A 20,801-nucleotide genomic window follows, 5' to 3' on the forward strand; every position below is an offset into this window, starting at 1 on the left:
TACAACAAAGTTAATTGGATCATATAGCACATATGTAGTATTTGGTATGCCTATTTTCTTTATTATTTCGGTGGCTTTAAGGAGCACAATCAACTTAAAAATCATATGTCTGAAAAATGTTACCTACTATTGTTACTACTGATGCCTAAGATTCCTATAACTGAAGAAAATTGGAAGATAACGAATACCACTGTCCACTTTACCACTTCCTTTGTTTTGTGCGTTTGATGGCACGTAGTGTGTTATTGGTTTTGTTGTTCTCCCTTTTTAGTCAGAAGTCACTGTAACCCTTTTATGTGAGGAGTTGTTCTGCACAGCAACAAGGATCAGACAAACACATTTAAAAATTTGAAAATAACATATTCTAACCACTAAATTTAGAAGGGGAATGCAGAGGCAGGTGTAGTGCTTTAAACTACTTGTAATTCATTATTTCCAAAAGATGAGATTCTAAGTTAGTTTTATTATATTCTTCTTTATTAAATGTACACCAGAGCATATACAAGATGTACTATTTGGTCAAGTTAAGAAGGCAGGAAACTTAAAACTTTATGGTTGCTATCATTTCTATGGAGATAATTTTCTGCTCAGCAGGGTTAACAGCAAACATATATCATTTTGCATTGTGACGGTTGTATCTTTGCAGTGGGAAAAGAGAATTTCTTTGTAAAGCATTAAAATGTAGGTATGTGAGCTTTTCAGAATGCAGTAAAATTTCAATACCCATGGCTAAACAAGTGTATTTATATTATGTTTTTAAATGGGAAGTGTTTGCTTTTTTCCCATTACTCTTGTCAAGTTCAAGAGTAGATGAATGAAACTTCTTTCTCTTCTGATCCTCCCACCCTCCCATTAAAAAAAAAAAAAAATCACTATTGCTTTGAGACTAGTCATGGAAATTTTCAGGCCCCCCAGCTGAAAACATAGGTATTGCCGACTTAGTTGCACCTTCTGATTCCTTGACTTTAGCAAAGCTTTTGATATGGTCTCCACAGTATTCTTGCCAGCAAGTTAAAGTAGTATGGGCTGGATGAATGGACTATAAGGTGGATAGAAAGCTGGCTAGTTCATCGGGCTTAATGGATAGTGAAGAATAGCTCCATGTCTAGTTTGCAGCTGATATCAAACGGAGAGCCCCAAAAGTCAGTCCTGGGGCCGGTTTTGTTCAAGGTCTTTATTAATGATCTGGAGGATGGCGTGGACTGCACTCTCAGCAAGTTTGCAGATGACACTAAACTGGGAGGTGTGGTAGATACGCTGGAGAGGGATAGGAAATAGAGGGACCTAGACAAATTAGAGGATTGGGCCAAAAGAAATCTGATGAGGTTCAACAAGGACAAGTGCAGAGTCCCGCACTTAGGACGGAAGAATCCCATGCACTGCTACAGACTAGGGACCGAGTTGCTAGGCAGCAGTTCTGCAGAAAAGGACCTAGGGGTTACAGTGGATGAGAAGCTGCATATGAGTCAACAGTGTGCCCTTGTTGCCAAGAAGGCTAATGGCATTTTGGGATGTATAAGTAGGAGCATTGCCAGCAGATCGAGGGACATGATCATTCCCCTCTATTTGGCATTGGTGAGGCCTCATCTGGAGTACTGTATCCAGTTTTGGGCCCCACACTACAAGAAGGATGTGGAAAACTTGGAAAGAGTCCAGCGGAGGGCAGCAAAAATGATTAGGGGATTGGAACGCATGATTTTTGAGTAGAAGCTGAGGGAACTGGGATTGTTTAGTCTACAGAAGAGATGAATGGGGGGTGGGGGTTGATAGCTGCTTTCAACTACCTGAAAGGGCGTTCCAAAGAGGATGGATCTAGACTGTTCTCAGTGGTGATGGATGACAAAACAAGGAGTAATTGTCTCAAGTTGCAGTGGGGGAGGTTTAGGTAGGATATTAGGAAAAACTTTTTCACTAGGAGGGTGGTGAAGCATTAGAATTGGTTACCTAGGGAGGTGGTGGAACCTCCTCCCTTAGAGGTTTTTAAGGTCGGGCTTGACAAAGCCCTGGCTGGGATGATTTAGTTAGGGATTGGTCCTGCTTTGATCGGGGGTTGGACTAGATGACCTCCTGAGGTCTCTTCCACCGCTGATATTCTATGATTCTATGCTAACGAAGGCCATAAAAGGACTTTTTTAGAGTTACATGTTGTAAATAGCTCAGCTGGGGTTTCAAGCACATCAGCCATGTGTTCTTCTACATTATGTTATTAACACTACGCACCACTATAATACAAGGAAGTCTCATCTAATGAGTTGGGAGACATACAGACCAGTTCTCCTCTCATTGTTTTCTTATCAGAAACTCTAATTATGAGATTGGATTCTCAAAAGGAGTTTATGGGAGCTCGGAACCCAACTGCATTGAATTATAATAGAAGTTGGGTGGCGCATTCCCAGAAGTTCCTTTGAAAACACCAGGCACATTTATGTTCCATTATTATGTCATTGCTATCTGTTGCTATTATCGCTTGTACATATTGCACACAAAGAGAATTGAACATAGCTTTGTGTGTTAACTTAAATGGTTTTGTGGGTTGATCCTGATTAATGCAATTAGGAAAAGATCACAAAGCCAAGAGCCAAGCCATCTACTAAAGCAAGCAAATTCTTTATCAGGACACTTGTCTTTGTCTTTGTTTATGCTAAGGCCTAGCTTGCACTTAAAAAGTTTTACTCATATAACTATGTCAGTAGGAGGTGATTTTTTTTTAAGTTGACATCATTATGCCAGTAAAAGCCCTAGTGTAGATGCAGGTATACTGCTATAAGGTATTTAGACTGGTATAACTTACTTTGTTTTGCCCAACCAGAATAAGCAATATTTGAATAAGCATTTTTATACGAGTTAAACTGCATCCTCACAAGGGAGTGGGATGTGTGTTAACTCTTTAACTATACTGGCACAGTTTAAGTGATACAATTTTTAAGCAGCAAAGAGTCCTGTGGCACCTTATAGACTAACAGACGTTTTGGAGCATGAGCTTTCGTGGGTGAATACCCACTTCGTCAGATGCATGTAGTGGAAATTTCGGACACAAATCAGATATTAGGAATGGCAATATACAAAAACCTGTAGGAGAACACTTCAACCTCCGTGGCCACACTATAGCAGACCTTAAGGTGGCCATCCTGCAGCAAAAAAACTTCAGGACCAGACTTCAAAGAGAAACTGCTGAGCTTCAGTTCATCTGCAAATTTGACACCATCAGCTCAGGATTAAACAAAGACTGTGAATGGCTTGCCAATTACAAAACCAGTTTCTTCTCCCTTGGTTTTCACACCTCAACTGCTAGAACAGGGCCTCATCCTCCCTGATTGAACTACCTCATTATCTCTAGCTTGCCTGCATATATATACCTGCCTCTGGAAATTTCCACTACATGCATCTGATGAAGTGGGTATTCACCCACGAAGGCTCATGCTCCAAAACGTCTGTTAGTCTATAAGGTGCCACAGGACTCTTTGCTGCTTTTACAGATCCAGACTAACACGGCTACCCCTCTGATACTTGACAATTTTTAAGTGTAAACAAGACCTACCAAAAGCAACCAGAAAACTTTTTTTTAATCTATCTATTCGTTTAGGAAGTTTAACAGGTTTACAAATCATTGCCATGTTAATATATCAGAGACCAAGTTGTAATTATTATAACAGTGAGCTTTTGTTAGAGGAAATGTTATACAGTAAATATTGTAATCCGATCTTTCTATTTAGTAGGGTATTACTATAGTGTAAAGATGAACCTAGGACATGTCAGAAAACAAATTTAATAACAATAGAAAGTTTGTATTTCTTCCTCCCTGTGAGATTTCTTCTTGCAAATAAGGAAGAAAATAAAGGGAGCCAGAGATCAAATAAATTCTTGCTGCAGCCAGTTTTAAATTCTGCATTTTGTGAGACATTTAACCTAGGGAAATTCTGACTCAAGCCATCAAAGAGTTAAGTGTTTAATATCTACAGAAGGGACGATGTACATGTTTTGCCCACAGCATGTTGGTTGGTTACCTAGAGTTTGTTTCAAGATTTGGCTCCATGAATTAGTATAATTCTGGGGACTTCTGCACTCTGGGAATACTTACTATTACTAATATCAAAACAAATAGTGAAACATTTCTCTGTGTGTGTAGACGTAACGGTCACCATCTAAAGATGTGTGACGATAGTCAAAACTGAAAAAAAAAAGTTTAATTTCCGTGAAGAGACAGTGGTAGACCACAACACCAAGTACAAATCTAATGTAATGTTGGTTTCTGTGGGCTTGTCTTCACTGCAGTGTTAGCTTGAGGTATAACAAGCCCACAACCCAATTCCCATCCACAAACACACATTTCTAAGTCAAATGAAGTGGTGTTTTAAATTCTTGCTAGCTGACCCATTGTTGAGGGGCGGGGATAGTTTGAAGCTGACATGATGCTGACATACAAGCTGGTAATGGATTGGGGATGCAGCTGCAGCTCAGGTTAGCTCAACTGCTAATCCAATCACTGTGCTAATCAAGTCACTCTATGGGTATATCTACACTGCAGCTGGGAGTTAGTCTTCCAGCCCAGGCGAACAGATGTTCACTAGAGGGGCTTGAGCTACCATGCTAAAATGAGCAGTGTGGACGCTGTGGCTCCTACAGAGACAGCCTAGCCACCTAAGCTCAGTCCCAGGGGTTTGGTTGGATGTGAGAGCCTGAGCTGCCATCCGAGCTACAGTGTCCACGCTACTATATTTAGTGCAGTAGCTTGAGCTGTGCCAGCTCAAGTCTTATCTACCTGGGCTGGGAGGCTAATTCCCAGCTGCAGGATAGACAAACCATGTGTGACTTGAGTGTGTTTTTGCAGCGTGGCTGCTCTAACTTGAGCTAAGCATGCCCAAGTGGGGTAACTAGAGTATAGTAACTCATACATGTTTCAGTGAAGGGGCAAGCCCAGTGTATACAGTGCTGATGTCATGTTAAATCTAACAGTGAGTCTGTGTTCCGCACCTTCTTGTTGAATGCTAAATACATCGGACTGGCTGAAACAACATTTGTAAGGCAGGAGCTAGTTATTTAAAGCAAAAGCACAAACAGTTTGCAGCCCAGGAATGGTGATGGCAGGTTGCAGAAACAATACAGTTCCCATTTAGCTGACAGAAGGGTACAAAAAGGAGACCGGGCAAGATTAATAGTTAGGTAAAACAAGCCTTAAACAGGTAAGACTGTCTGAATTCACTCCAGACCAGATTCGTCTTCTCTAACATCAGTGCATGTATTGTTCCTAAGCAAATCTGACCATATGGTTCTTATTAAGTTGTCCCTTAGCCAGATGTTTTTGTTTCTGCCATTAGAAAAATGTTAGAAGTAGGTTGAAAGTGGTCCAGGAGTTCGTTTGTATTGTGTGTGTGTGTTCTTGTGCGTTATGTCTGAAGGGTTCAGTCCTTCTACTTGCACCTTCTTGTGTTTCGTTCTCAAAGACAGTAGCAGGCTCACAGATAATCTTCACACCATAGAACTAATGCTGTAAGGGATTGCAGAGTTCTCTTGTGTGAATTGAAAGTTACTCTATTCTCATTTTCAATGTTCACACAGCGAAGTGAAACTGACTGTGGCCTCTTTCCTATCTGACCGAATTGTGGATGAAATCCTGGATGCGCTTTCACATTGTCATCATAAACTGGTGAGTGTTTTTACAGTTCTGAGTAGTTCAGGGTGTCTTACCACCACCACAGCATTCATGACTTGTTCACTTCCTTCTTCTCACAGCTGCATTTCTAAATCTGCCTAATTTTCATCAGCAGCATCATTTGAAACGTGGTCATAGGGTGAGTAGTCCTGGCTTAAGGAGAAAACAGCCACAGAAGAAGCTGCATTGCTTAGCTGCCTTACTATCTCTTGCATGAATTATCAGATCTGAAACCTAAAACGGCTTTGCAAGAACATATATTCACTAGTTAAGGAGACAGCTACTGGCTGTCGTAGTGAGACAGGCGTTACGATTGAAATAAAGTCAGATTTCATTCTTTAGGGTCTGTGGAGCAAGCTGTAGGGACCTTACTTCCCAAACCTGTGCATATTCTGAGGCTACTTCAGAAAGGTGAGGTTTTGGACTGGAAGGTGTATCTATGTAGAAGATAAAATGTTCAGCTATTTACTGGAAGACGTTCTGCTGTCAACCACTTATTGTAGATGTACCTCCTTCCTGAAGATTAGAGCAGATATACTGCTGTATGTCTGCAGATCAGCTTATGGACTCCTGTACATTAATGGTTATTTTTAGTGGAGAGGGAAGTAGATTATTGGACTCAGACCCAAGTTTGCTGAGGGTGGGAGGACCTAATGCTGGATTGTGCAGAGTTATATAAAAAGAGTGGCAGCAATAGCAAAAAAAAAAAAATTTCCAAAACTTTCCAGAAGTTCCACTGTAGGTCAACATTCCAAGCATAGGAGCAGCATTGGCAACATCTTTGTCACTGCTTTGTTTTGCTCATCCATATTTTTTGTCAGGGAAATAGACTGCATCATTATCAAGATAAGATAGATTTGCTTTACTATTATTGGTGCTCCTGCTGTTGTGAAATGCTTCCTTTATAGATCAAAGTATAAAACTATTGAATGTACAGACATTTGAAGAAACACACAGTAGTTCCACATAGGAACTATCCAGTTAGATTTCGATCTACCTTGTTTTCTATATTACGGGCATGTTAAGGACTTTTGAGAGAGAGAATTTCATTAAAAACATAAATTTTAAGGCTTATTAAATACGCAACAAATTTTACATGTCGAGGAAATGTTATACCAAGTATTAAAAACAGCTGAGGATTCATGTGGAGCCCGTTCTGAGATTACGAAAGGCTAGTCTCAAACAGAAACTTTTGTTTCAAGTGTGAACACTTTAGGAACAAGCAAATTCAAATGGCCCTAAACCGTATTAAGCCCAAGGTCAGTCTATCTCACATTCTAGGTTAGAGCTTTAAAATCATACACAATATTAATATTAATATTAATATTAATTAATATTAATATTAAATGTAGTGCCACATTTCATCTTACATTGAAACCAGGTCTTTGATTATGGTATTTAGTGGGCATACAACACAATGTCACAATTTTTTTGATCATTTTCTGGCCAGTATCCTGGGCCAGCCTGTCAGCAAATGACTCTGTTGCATCAGTGACCAATCAGGGATCTTTGCTGCCAAATTCAAACATCACCAGTGCCCTGAACGTTCTTCTGAGGCCAAGGCAGGATCCAGAGAAAGAAGCACAACAGAGAGATCTGATTGCTTACCAGGACTGTTGCCCAAGGAGGACTGGTAGTGCTATCTCAAAAGGGGCCAAAGTCACCATTACTGCATGAGGACTGACTGTTTAGAAAATAACCAGCAACAGCTCTCGGCTGGGTTGAATTGAGAAGCAGGAGGAGGACCACAGCAGAAACTCTAGACCTGAGACCAGCTCTCTGCCAGATAAACCCAACGCAAGATCTTGGAGCAGATAAAAGCCCCTAAATCTGAACTGAAGAGACCCTCTGTGGGAACCTGACTGGAAAGCAGCCAGCAGACACCAATCAGAGGAATCCAAGAAGACTGCAAACAGAATGGAAATAATTCCTATTCCACAGCTCAACGTGAAAGAAGATTCAGCACCATCAGTCACAGCATGCATACTGGTCACTGTAGCTTCTCAGTTGCCAGATGAGTGCAGTAATGTTGGGCCATCAATCAGACAGCTTGGTTCAGAAGAATATATTGGATCAGTTCTTCTTAGTAGGGAAAGATGCCACTGCATGCAAAGCTCACAGAAAAAGACAATCATAAAAAACCTACATGATCAACTGGTGGGCATCTTGTGGGCAGAGTTATACCCAGACAGTTTCCATTCTGACCCTGGACTGAAACTGAGTTCAGTGTCTCTCTTCACAATCTCGTCGTCTTGTCATGCTTCCCATATGAATCTGCTCACAATCTTTAAAATACTAACTTTAGACATTTTCTATTGACAGTTCATCATAAGGCAAATCCAAAATAAGATCCTGTATTGACAAACATCTTAACCTGTTATACCTCTGTGATTTATGTTGCTTGTAACAGATACTTTTCTCCCAGTGTTAACATTAGCATGGAACATTTTCAAGTCAACATTTTGAGCACTATGTTTCATATATTTTAAGGCCAACAGTGACCATTGGATCATCTATTCTGACCTGCTGTATTTCAGAGATCGTTACCCCTGTACTGAGCCCAATGGTTTGTGTTTGACTAAAGCATATCTTCCAGAAAGGCATCCAGTCTTGACTTGAAGACATGGAGAATCCACCACTTGTCTTGGTAGTTTTTTCCAATGGTTAATCACGCCCACTGTTGAAAATGTGTGCCTAATTTGAATTTGTCTGGCTTCAGCTTCCAGCAATTGTTTCTTGTTATGCTTTTCTCTGTAAAACTAAAAAGCCCTTTAAAACACAATATTTTCTCTCCCAAAGGTACTTTTATATTGTAATCAAGTTTTCCATCTTTTTTTAGATAAAATAAACAGACTAAGCTGATTAAGGCTATATCTATACTATATACCCCATGCCAGTATAGACCTTTAATATAAACGCAGCTTACACTGACAGAAGGAGTTTTTCTGCCAGTGTAGGAATATCACCTCTCCAAACAAAGTTAGCTGTATTGATAGACGCACTTTTCTGTCAGCACAGATGCATCTACACTACAGGTTTCCCACACCAGATCAATATAGCCGTCCCTATGTAAGTTTCAAGTATAGACCAAGCCAGAGTCCCTCTTCTCTACAGCAGTGCTTCTCAAAGTCGGGACGCTGCTTGTTCAGGGAAAGCCCCTGGCGGTCCGGGCCAGTTTGTTTACCTGCCAAGTCCATAGGTTCGGCCGATTGCGGCTCCCACTGGCTGCAGTTCACTGCTCCAGGCCAGTGGGGGCTGCAGGAAGTGGCGCAGGCTGAGGGATGTGCTGACCCCCCTTCCTGCAGCCCCCATTGGCCTGGAGCTGCGAATTGCAGCCAGTGGGAGCCATGATTGGCCAAACCTGCGGACGCAGCAGGTAAACAAACTGGCCTGGACCGCCAGGGGCTTTCCCTGAACAAGCGGCGGCCTGGCTTTGAGAAGCACTGCTCTACAGTCCTCAAATTTGTGTATCTCTTCTGCGTCCTCTCTAATTTGTCAACGTCTTTTTAAAATGTGGACAGTATTCCGGTATCGGTCTCACCAATGCTGTATACAGAGGTAAAAATCATCTCTGTATTCATACTCGCTTGTTCCGTGTTTACGTCGCTAAGGATGTCATTAACCCTTTTTTGTCACAGCATCACAATGGGAGCTCATGTTCAATTGCATGTTCATTATGAACCATAAGTCTTTTTCAGAGTCACCGTTTTCCAGGGTAGAGTTTCCCATTCTGTAGATATGGCCTGCACTCTTTGTTCTTTAATATATGACTTTGCATTTGTCTGTAGTAAAATGTCTTTTATTTGAATGGGCTCAGAGTGGATTGCTCTGTATGACTGCCCTGTTCATTTAAGTATTTGTTACTTTTATGCAGTTACCTTTATCAACCTAGCTTGTCATCTCATCAAAAAACGAATTCAGGTTTGGTTGACAAGATGTACTTTCCTCAAAACCATATTGACTGGCATTAATTATATTCCCATTCTCTGATTCTTTATTAATTTAATTTCATATCAGGTTTTCCACTGTTTTGCTGAGGATAGATGTCAGGTTATAGATAGATGTCAGGCCTATAGTTACCCTGGTAGACCCACGTACCCTTTTTGAATATTGGCACAGTGTTAATACTCTTCCAGTATTTTGTAATTTCCCTGGTATCCCTAGATTCATTAAAAATTTAACCTCAGTGGACCAGAGATCTTCTTAGCCAACTCCTTTAGGATTCTTGGGCTCAAGTGATCCGGGCCTACTGATTTAAAAATATGTATCCTGAATGGATGCTGTCTAACATCCTCCTTTGTTGTTAATGAACTGGAAAGTACTTCATCAGCCTCATGATAGGAATCCATCATCCTACTTCTTTCCAAATATAGAACAGGAATATTTATCGAACACTTCTGCCTTTTCTGCATCATTAACCATTTTAATATCTCCTTCTAGTAATGGGCTTACACCATTTTTAGATTTATTTTCTTCCTAGTATCCTTTTTTTAAAAACTTCTCCTTACCCTTGCCAGACATAGATTTATTCCTGATGTCTTTAGCTTCCCTTATTCATTTTCTACACTTCATAATTTTTAATTTATACTGATTGCTATCTAGTTCCTTTTTTTTCCATTTGTTTGAAAGGAAAACAGGATAACTTTGTTTAAATGTCATCCTGGTTCAGCTGAGAAGTGAAGGTATCAATTAGATACAATATTTACCAGATATAATTAATTATAAAAATATAATATTTACATTTATCCAAAGTTGTCCTTTTTCTTGATTATAGAATCATGGCTTTTTGGCCATCTAATATACTCTTCTTAAATAATTCTTCTTAAAGAGCATCCTAATCAGTTTTACTCATGATTTTTCTCAGTTGTGAGACATTAGCCCTTTTAAAATGCCAAGTGTTGTCCTCTGTTTTGCCCATATTGAATATAAACAGATCATGATCACTGAGCTGTTAGCTACTAACTTCCAGTCCAGTGATTTATTCTTCATTATTCATCATAATGAGGTCCAAAATAATTACCCCATTTTGCCTGCAAATTTTTTTATATTAGAAAAAAGGCAGCACTTTTGATTCCTACATTTATTAGTGAAAATCATTTAATCCTACTTTTTTTCATCGGTTGAGTATATTAGCAATTTGTACATTTGTTACGGTAGCTTTTAAATGAAATGGTTTAAAAATGCTCAATATGGTATGAGGTTTTATTCCTCCTTTGGGTGTTTTTATTTCCATAGTCCAGATAAGCAGAGCTCTTACTGTGTGATTCTCTATTAGCCCTATTTTCTCTCCTTCTCCTTCCCTTCTATCCAGTGTTACGTGATGAGGGGATAGTTCTGCAGGGAGATGGGGGAGGCTGGGGCCCAGATGCAAACAGTTGAGCTTACCCATTGTTCACCATCTATCATCACCTGCAGTGCACAACCATTCTGCTAGTTGTTGTGTGGGGTTTTTTTGTTGTTGTTGTTCTTTTTTTTTCCCTATCAAGATTTCTGATCAGTAGTTTCATCTCTTGATCCTTGTTGTCTAGGCGGACCATTTGACCAGACGTGGTAAGCCACTTCCACAACAGGAGTCACTGGAGATTGAATTAGCTGAAGAGAAACCAACTAAGTGCTCCACCCTCACAGTAGAAGATTTGACTGAGATAGAACGTTTGGAGGATCTAGACACTTGTATGGTAAGACACCTTTTTTCAGTCCATTGGTTAAAAATGTAATCTAAAAAGGTCCTTATGCAAATTTCAGTGGGCAGTTTTTATTATATCAGGGGAGTGACATTAGGAATTTGGCTCAACAAAAATAAAGAATTGTTGTATGTGAACAAAACATTATCCAAACCAGGTATAGATGAGTGGAAGGAAAAACTTTTCCTTTTCTTTGTTCCATTATCGATTTTCTTCTTCATATTCATACTTATTTTCATATTCAGATATGTTTTTCTTTCAAGATAACATCTCTTGCCCATGTTCATACAATACTGCTAATATAACAGATACCTCTTCTGCAGAGGTGCTGGTATATGGCAGCGATAATCAGATTATGCTACTTTGACACACTGTTTCCTGTCACAGCATGCTTCTCTCAGCATCTGTCATCATGCCACTTGGCACTAATCCATCAAGGTAGATAATAGGTTTTTTGAGACCCAGAGATTCTACTGATGGCCATGAACTGCAGATGATTTTTTTTATATATGGATGAAGTCTGAAACTCTTGCACATGTAATAGGGCTACAAAGGATGTAGAACTAATGATGGTGTGGGGTGAGATTTTCAAAAGCACCTGCATGAGTTAGGAGCACATCTCATTGAAATTCAATGGGACTAGTGCTTGTAAAATCACTTCGAAGCTTTTGATATAGTTTTGGCATAAACATTTTAAATAAATTACCTCTATTCTCCATGCCATATCGTGAATCTTTATAGATGCACTTCAGTAGGCTGCAAAGTATAGTTAATGTTCTTTACCCTGTTTCTTTTCCAACATATTGTGGACATTTTTTGCTCAGTGTCTTGTTTGCTGTAGAGGCGACATCCGTGGGAGGCAGCGAATTAAATTAACTATAGTATTCGTTCACATGCCTGGCACCTAACCAGAGTTTGCTTTAGTGCAGCATGTATCTCAAACACCAACAAATCCCATTTTCCTCCCTTTAAGGCATTGGCCTTTACAAGAGTCATCAAAGATTCTCATCACCAGTCTTCTTGAATTCTGCAGCCAACCATCAGTGTAGGTGTTTAATGATTGCGCTAAATGGTGGCCCTGAGAGCCAGCATCATAAGACATGTCACTCTTTGGCACAATCTTGATTGTGCCTATAAATGAACTTGAATGTACCAGATTAGTGTACAGAAATCTATGGTAATTTAAATTTCTGCGATTAGAATTGTGTTTTCAGTATTGAAATGCTCTCCAGGTAGGGGTTTTTAAAGCAAACATTGCCATTTTTTCTATCATCGTACAATTTATGTAAGTGGACCGTGCTAGACTTTTATCTTTTTCTTTACTCATGTAAAAAAAAAAAAAAAAAAAGGGAAATATGAAGTCATATATTAAATATTAACTCTTTGCGCCTTACCTAGAGCAGCTGTTTTGAAGAGTATTTGATATCCCTGTCTTCCTCCTCATTCATACAACTTAATCACATGGCTGAACCCTTTTGTAGTTTTGGTTCTCATTGACATCCACTTTGAGGAGAATGAAATTATATTCCAAATAAATACACCTGTATTCAGGAGCTCTGATCTCTCATGGTGCTGAAAACTCCATTTGTTCAAAAATCAATGTATGAAGTTTCAGGGATATATTCCTGAGCTGGGAAATTCATATAAGGGCTGTTTTTGCAAACCAGGTGCATTCATTGTGCATTGTGGTATTGATTGCACTTGTATAGGAAGTGGCTCGGAGAGACAAACTCAGTAATGTGAGCATACCAGCCTTGCACAGTGCTGGTGTCAGTTTGTCTATGTTGTTATAAGTGTCCTAAGAATAGATATCTTAACTTCTCATTCCATCCAGTTTAGCTTATATCATGGCTGTTTCCAGATGGGTCTATTTTAGCTGTATGAATTCTGTATATATTTCAGACATGGCCATTTAAAAAAATGTGGATATAGAATCAATGTGGTGAAAGAGAGGTTTCCATTATATTACAGTTTCATAGTTTTCCCAAAGCCATTTATGTTTAGTTTAGAAAATTTCATCCTATGGGACCCTTTTTTATATATGGCATCAATGAAACTTTGGGAATTAGTCAGTGCAAGAAACAAATATATTAATGAAAGGTTCCAAGAGGGAATAAAAAATGCACATGATTTATGAACCATAACTTAGTTTATTTTATTAGCATTGTATGAGAAATAGTTGCTTAACCCCAACTTCTAGAACTTTGTTAATTATATAGATCATTAGCTTGTCTGTCCATTAAACATCTATTTAAAGTAGTTTTTTTTATGCTGACAGCTTAAATGCTCCAACAGACCAGAGCTGTGTGAAATATTCTCTTCAGATCTTAAACTCATTCCTGCTGAATTTAGGTTTGGAGTTCAGCCTGAACCTCAGCCCAGGCTTTCCACTAATATCTATCCCTTTGCCTCAAGTAGCTCCAAAGACACCTGTGGTAGAAGAGGCCAAGGAATTGTTGGAGAGGGAAATATAAGTGTTGAACTTGAAACCGCCGATGTTCTAGAGGGGCTAGTTGACGTCCATCTGCAAATGGGACCCTGCCGTGTTTAGGCAGCTCTGTGAGATATATATTTAGACACAATCAGGATGAGGGAAGGTGATTGGATGAGGGGAGGTCTCCACCAGCCCAGTCCAGAGAAGAGAGCTGCTATTCATTTTTGAACTTTCTGTATCAGACAACAGAATAGAAAGGAGTGGAAGGAATGTGGCTTTGAAAATGACTTTTAAAAATAGACATTTGAGTTTTATTTCCAGTATCTGCCTGTAAAGAATTAGAAAGTGTTTAACACTGTACATTTACAATGCTACAGAAGTTATTCAGACTTGATTCCTAGCCAACATGTCATTGTGGCCACAAACCAATAATCTGAATGACATGTCAGCCGCGGGAGAACTTGCCACTCTATTCTGGAGAACATTGGGAATGATTGAATGGTCCAGTACAGAACAGGCTAGCTTGATCATTATTGACCTGGGAGTTTCTGATCTACCTGAGTTGCAATATAGTAAATTGCTACCCTGATCTGCAATTATCATAGCTGTCTAAATTTAATTAGAGCTGTATTTATCTAAAGGCCTATTATGATCAAAGTTGTGTGTAACTAAGATTGAATGTGACAGCTTTGTTGTTTTATGCAAAAGACCACTTAGTCTGCTCAGATGAAAGGAATAGGCATAGACTTTTTGAAAGATTTGAGTCAGTAATGAAGGTTGACTTAACTTAATAAAATTATACGTTTTCTCAAATTTTCTAGAAGTGTGAGACAAGATTGACACTTTTTAAGCAATGATGCATTTTACCACTGGCTTAAAATAAATCACCCATTTAAACCTAAGTAGAATATCAAGCACATCTGCATATGTAATTTTTTCAGCAGACTGACTGATTAACTTTCCCTACAAAAGGGAACTATGTATATTATTTGTTCATCCTTTATTCTTTCAACACAGGAATTATTCTTCCTCAGGACTAGGGTTTTTAAAGGATACTTGAAAACTGGTCTTCTTTAGAACAGACTAAATATAGCTATATTTCAGAGAAAATTATTGCACTATTTGAATATTTTTTTGAATATTAAGAAATGACCATTTTTGAGCTGCTGTTTAAAAAGCAGAGAAGTTATGTGTGGAATATGTCCTGTACTAGAAGACCATCATACATTAATGATCTTGAAAATACCCATTCCAACAACATAACATTGTTACTCTCAGTAATACAGAGTGCAAGGCCAGTGTAAGATTGTCTGCTTTTCTCTGGGGAAACAATCTGTTTGTTTACATTCCTCAGGTATAATAATAATTAATAGGAAATTATTTCAAAAAATTTCAAATAAGTGCAGGTTGTTGCATATGTATCTGTTTGTGAAATCCTTTTAATAATGTTCCTGTGAAAGACTGGAATGTTTGGGCTGTGAATTAGGAATTCACTGTTTGTGTAACCCATGCCTGCTGTGTGTGGTGCTCTGTCCCCTTCTAGTGACACGTAGACCACTTAGATTAATGTGTCTGCTACAGCCTTATCCAAGAGCTGTGTGGCTTTTAGCTTATGCAGTAAAGACTAGTGCACAAAGGTTCAGAGGTCCCTAGGTTCAATCCCGCCTGCTGATAAATGGTTGCATTCGCCGCTAATAAAAATGGTCTGCCTCAATGAATATCAAGTTCACTTTTTTAATACTATAAATATACAATGGTGTCTCTATGGGAAAATGAAGGACCAGTAGGAAACTTTAATGAAATGTAAGCAGTAGCTTAATATTGTAGTCTTTCAGTGATACAGCAAGATAAAGAACTATTTCTATAAAGGAACAGAAGACTAGGGGAAAGATAGAACCTACTTGCTTTGGGATATGCTAAAGAGCAATTGTGGCGCAGATCTATCACATAGGTTCAGTGCTCAACAACAGACCCGTGATCCTGGAAGTCTTGGAAGATAAGACAAACGTATACTTCTCTGCTTTTAGAGCCAAATATAAAACACACTACTTTAACCTACATTTCCCACAGTGATACATTAAATAAAAAATGCACAAAGCACCAAAAATAAAAAATCCAGCCCTTTCTGACTGTGGAAGGAAAAGAATGAGCAATATATCTTGTATAATTTTGGAAAGTGCTGTGATAGCATGTTGATTGGGGCAGATAAGAACAAAACTAGTGGCTGTCAATGTATTTACCATGACTCTTCACTGAAAACCTGTCCTCTCTCACCCGTCTTCTCTCTTTCCATTTGTCTGCTTATTCACCTGCTAAGTGACTGACTGAATCCTGCATCGTGAGCTCTCTGGAGCAGGGACTTTCTTTGCTGTTTGTGCAGTGCCTAGTACAGTGGAGTCCTAATTCTTGCTTTACTTGTGTACCACTGTGTAGAAATAATTAATGGTATTATTGCTTGTATACGCTAGCAGTGATGAGATCTGGCATTTATCACATTATTAGTACTTTGCTTCAAGCCCTCATTTATTTCTATCACTCACCTTATTGTCTGTTCCGGAAGTTACGGCTTCATGGTCTTGAAGGATTTTGAGATTTTAATTTTTGGAAAACTATTAGGCGGTCTTTTTATAAAGTGGAGCTTCTTGCGAGCACTACTATCTAGGGGAGGTAATGTGCATCCAGTTCTAGCTTACGCATTGCAGATCTAGCTTCTTTGTGATCATATAGTTCAAGCGAGAGACTTTTGGCTCTGCAGTTTCTCCAGATTCAAAAGGAGTTGCGCAGATAAAGAAAAGTTTTAAAAGTGTATTTTGTCTCATGGCATTATTTTGTACCACTCCTTATGAGTCCTGGATTGGTTAACTTTTCCACTGACTCTAAAGCCAGGGGTTCTCAGTCCCCTGCACATACACCCAAGAATCCTGTGTGCTGATTCCCAGAGCACTTTAAAGGAGTCACTTTAAAATCTGGCACAGTGGTATACGAGGGCATTCCTGGAATCCAGGGAGGATCGATCACAATTGATAGAACAAATCTGCTTCACAGGAAGATCAGTGTAAACAATGCAGGCAGGCTAATGGTACCTCTGCCTCCCCCACATTCAGGACAACTTCTGGAGACGCTCCTGGGACTCATGATCCATGATTCTGTGTCTATTAGCTTTTTTCCCTGGTATACAGTGCCATCTGAGAAATCAAAAGACAGTCGGAATTTGCAGGAAAGTTGACAGTTTTGCAGAATCCTGTAGATGTCCCTTTCATTTTCAAACATTAGGAATATGCTAATATTAATTTTATACAACTGCTATGCTAATGTTACTTTTTACTGGATGCCATTGTATATAGCTTTGCATTCTGACTCTACCAGTGGTTAAAAAACCTCTGTCAGTGATTATCCAATACATACTCTGACGGTTTTTCCCGGGGTGCAGCTTGGGCTGCTGAGCCATCTGTCCCACCAACCTGGGCTCCCTCTCACTCTGTGAGGCTGTTGCCAGGCTACAAACCTCTGGCAAGTACTGCACTTACACAGACGTTCACAGGCAGGGATACACCCAACTGAGTTACATGAATGCTTTGCCAGCCACTCATAAACCAACAATAGAGAGGCTCCAGTCGGTTCCCCCTAGTTCCCCAGTGTCATGGTATAATTCCCCACTCTGAACCTTAGCGTCCAAAGATGAGGTACCAGCATGAATTCTTCTAAGCTCAATTACCAGCTTAGAACCTGTAGCGCTGCCACCAACCAGGAATTCCAGTGCCTGATACACTCTGGTGCCCCCAAAATCTTGCCCAGGGACCCCCAAGACCTCTGGATTTTAACACAAGGAAAGTAAACCCTTTCCCTCACTGTTGCCTCTCCCAGGCTTCCCCTCCCTGGGTTACCCTGGAAGATCACTGTGATTCAAACTCCTTGAATCTTAAAACAGAGAGGAAAACGCACCTTCCCCCCTCCTTCTCTCTTCCCCTCACAGATTCTCCCTGAGAGAGAAAGTGATCCTAACACAGAGAGAAATTAGCCTCTCTCCCCCTCTTCCCTCCTTTCTCCCCACCAATTCCATGGTGAATCCAGACCCAGTCCCTTGGGGTCTCACACCAGAATAAAAAAAACAATCAGGTTCTTAAACAAGAAAAAAAAAACAGTAAAAATTATCTTTGTAAATTTAAAATGGAATAGGTACAGGGTCTTTCAGCTATAGACACTGTGAATACCCTCCCAGCCTAAGTATTCAAGTACAAATTAAAATCCTTTCAGCAAAATACAGATTTGAACTCCTTCCAGCCAAATACACATTTGAACTCCTTCCAGCTCCAAATACACATTTGCAAATAAAGAAAACAAACATAAGCCTAACTCGCCTTATCTACCTAGTACTCACTATTCTGAATTTATAAGAGCCTGTATCGGAGAGAGAGAAACCTGGTTGCACATCCGGTCCCTCTGAGCCCCCAGAGTGAATAACCACCAAACACTAACAGCACACACACAAACTTCCCTCCCTCAAGATTTGAAAGTATCCTGTCCCCTGATTGGTCCTCTGGTCAGGTGACAGCCTGGCTCACTGATCTTGTTAACTCTTTAGGGGCAAAAGAGACATGAAGTACTTCTGTTCTATTAACTCTTAACTATCCGTTTATGACACACGGCCTTACACCTCAGAACTATACCATCTTGCTCTGGTCAGAAGCCTGATCAGTGTAAGTTCATTACTCAGCCCACCCCTCCCTTGATGTGGAAAGGACAGACAGTAGCCTTTGTAAACTGAGCTGAGATTTCCCAAGCATTTTACCCAAAACTCACTGTTTTAGGTAAAATATAAAGTAGATGTATTAACTACAGAAAGACAGATTTTAAGTTATTATAATCAGTAAGTGTAGAAATCAAAATGGTTACCTACAAAATAAAAGTAAATTTTCAGTCTGAGTTCTACAAATGAAACAGGATTTGAATTGAGCAGTGTCTCACCTGATAGATGGTACAAAAAGGTCACAGAACTACAATATACAGGCTGGAACTGCCTTCCAGCCTGGGACCTCCCTCCCCAGTTCAAAGTCTTTGTCCTCCAGATGTGTTTCTAGCTGTTGAGTTGTGGGGGGAGTGAGGCCAAGTCATGATGTCACTTCAACTCTTTATAGTTTCTTCCAGCTTGCTGGAAAGATCTTTTGCTATGGCGTGGGTCAAGTAGACTCCATTTTCTATGTGGTCTCCGTGAGAAATCTTCTGAGATGGTTACTGGGAGAGTGGATTCCCTTCAATTGTCCATCAGTGCGTCTGGCTACTCCATTGTTGTACCTGAAAGGCTGGTTGTGGGTATTCCCAATCTCACAATATATTTCAGTAGCGCATCCATAGCAGAACTTCATAACTGCGGTGACAAAGTTCCCCCTTTACCTTGGTGGGTCCTGTGCTTATTTGTGGATTTGCTCACCTCAGTGATCTTCCCCTCTGGTGGAACCCACAGTCTGGGTCAACTCCTCCTGTGTCTGATCAGGAGTTGCGAGGTTTGGAGGGAACCTGGGCCCACCCTCTACTCCGGGTTCCAGCCCAGGGCCCTGTGGATTGCAGCTGTCTATAGTGCCTCCTGTAACAGGTACATGACAGCTACAACTCCCTGGGCTACTTCCCCATGTTATCCTCACCACAGGACCTTCCTCCTGGTGTCTGATAATGCTTGATTGTCTGATAATTCCTCAGTCCTCCAGTAGCACACCCTCTCAGTCTCAGCTCCTTGCGCCTCTTGTGCCCAGCTCCTCACATGCGCTTCCTCTCCTCTGGCTCCTCCCCGCCTGACTGGAGTGAGCTCCTTTTTAAACCCAGGTGGCCTGATTAGCCTGTCTTGATTGGCTGCAGGTGTTCTAATTAATGTAGCTATCTCCACTGCCTTCTAGAAAGATCTTAATTGGCCCCAAGTGCCTTGATTAACCTGGAGCAACTGCCATTTGGTTACCATGGTACTAGGGATTTGTTTAGCCTGGGGCTAACATACCTGTTCCTCACTACTTTACTGTAGCCATATAGCCTTGCCCCATCACATATCCCCCCCTCTGCTCAACACCATAGGGTTGGGCAACTTGGGATGCCAGGCAGTGTGCTCGTGAAAGACCATCAGCGTTGCCGTGGTGGCATCCAGCCCCGTGCCGTATGTGGAGCTGGAATGGTTGGAGGGATAAGAGCCACCTGGTGACCCTTGCATTCTTTTCCTTATTTCTCTGCATCCATTGGAGAGGTGCATGGTCCATCACAAGAGTAAATCGCCAGGTTAAGAGGAAATAATGCAGTGTCTCCATGGCCCATTTGACAGCAAGTCATTCTCTCTCAACTACCGCATACTTCTGTTCTCTTGGGAGCAGCTTTCTGCTTAGGCAGAGGATCGGGTGGTGTTCTTCTCCAATCATTTGTGACAGAACCGCCGCCAACCCCACCTCAGAAGCATCTGTCTGTAAAATAAATTCCTTGGTAAAGTCCGGGGCTATGAGTATGGGGTCATTACAGAGGGCTGTCCGAAGGTCTAAAAATGCCCCCTCTGCTGCGTCGGTCCACTTCACCATGTCTGGACCTCGGGCCTTCACCAAGTCCGTTAGAGGACTTGCCCTACTGGCAAAGTGGGGAATAAAATGTCGGTAGTAGCCTACCACACCTAGGAATGCACGGACCTGCTTCTTTCGGGTCGGCTGGGGCCAGTTTTGAATCACCTCTAGCTTATTAGTTTGGGGCTTCACTATACCCCTTCCTACAATATATCCCAGGTACCTAGCCTCTGCTAGTCCTATGGCACATTTAGCAGGATTAGCAGTGAGGCCAGCCCACCTTAAGGTGCGTAGTACTGCCTCAACTTTCTCCAAGTGGGTTCCCCAGTCTGGCATATGGATGATATCATCTAGGTATGCAGCTGCATAATTAGTATGGGGGCGCAGCAGCTTATCCATGAGGCACTGGAATGTGGCTGGGGCCCCGTGTAACCCAAAAGGGAGGACAGTGTACTGGAATAGCCCATCTGGGGTGGAGAACGCTGTCTTTTCTTTAGCTTCTTTGG

At 40.7% G+C, this 20,801-nt stretch overlaps 1 protein-coding gene across 8 annotated transcripts in view; it reads left to right on the forward strand.

The window, feature by feature from the left end:
- The window catches only part of CARMIL1 (capping protein regulator and myosin 1 linker 1), a 272,936-nt gene that overhangs the window by 199,779 nt on the left and 52,356 nt on the right, over positions 1 to 20,801 (forward strand). For all 8 annotated transcript variants that reach the window (XM_030552559.1, XM_030552563.1, XM_030552561.1 and 5 more), the window contains 2 exons: positions 5,557 to 5,644; positions 11,179 to 11,328. In XM_030552559.1, the coding sequence (XP_030408419.1) occupies positions 5,557 to 5,644; positions 11,179 to 11,328 (238 nt within the window). The remainder of the gene's footprint in view (positions 1 to 5,556; positions 5,645 to 11,178; positions 11,329 to 20,801) is intronic.

Source organism: Gopherus evgoodei, chromosome 2 (assembly GCF_007399415.2).
Source record: "Gopherus evgoodei ecotype Sinaloan lineage chromosome 2, rGopEvg1_v1.p, whole genome shotgun sequence".
NCBI classification, from domain to species: domain Eukaryota; kingdom Metazoa; phylum Chordata; order Testudines; family Testudinidae; genus Gopherus; species Gopherus evgoodei.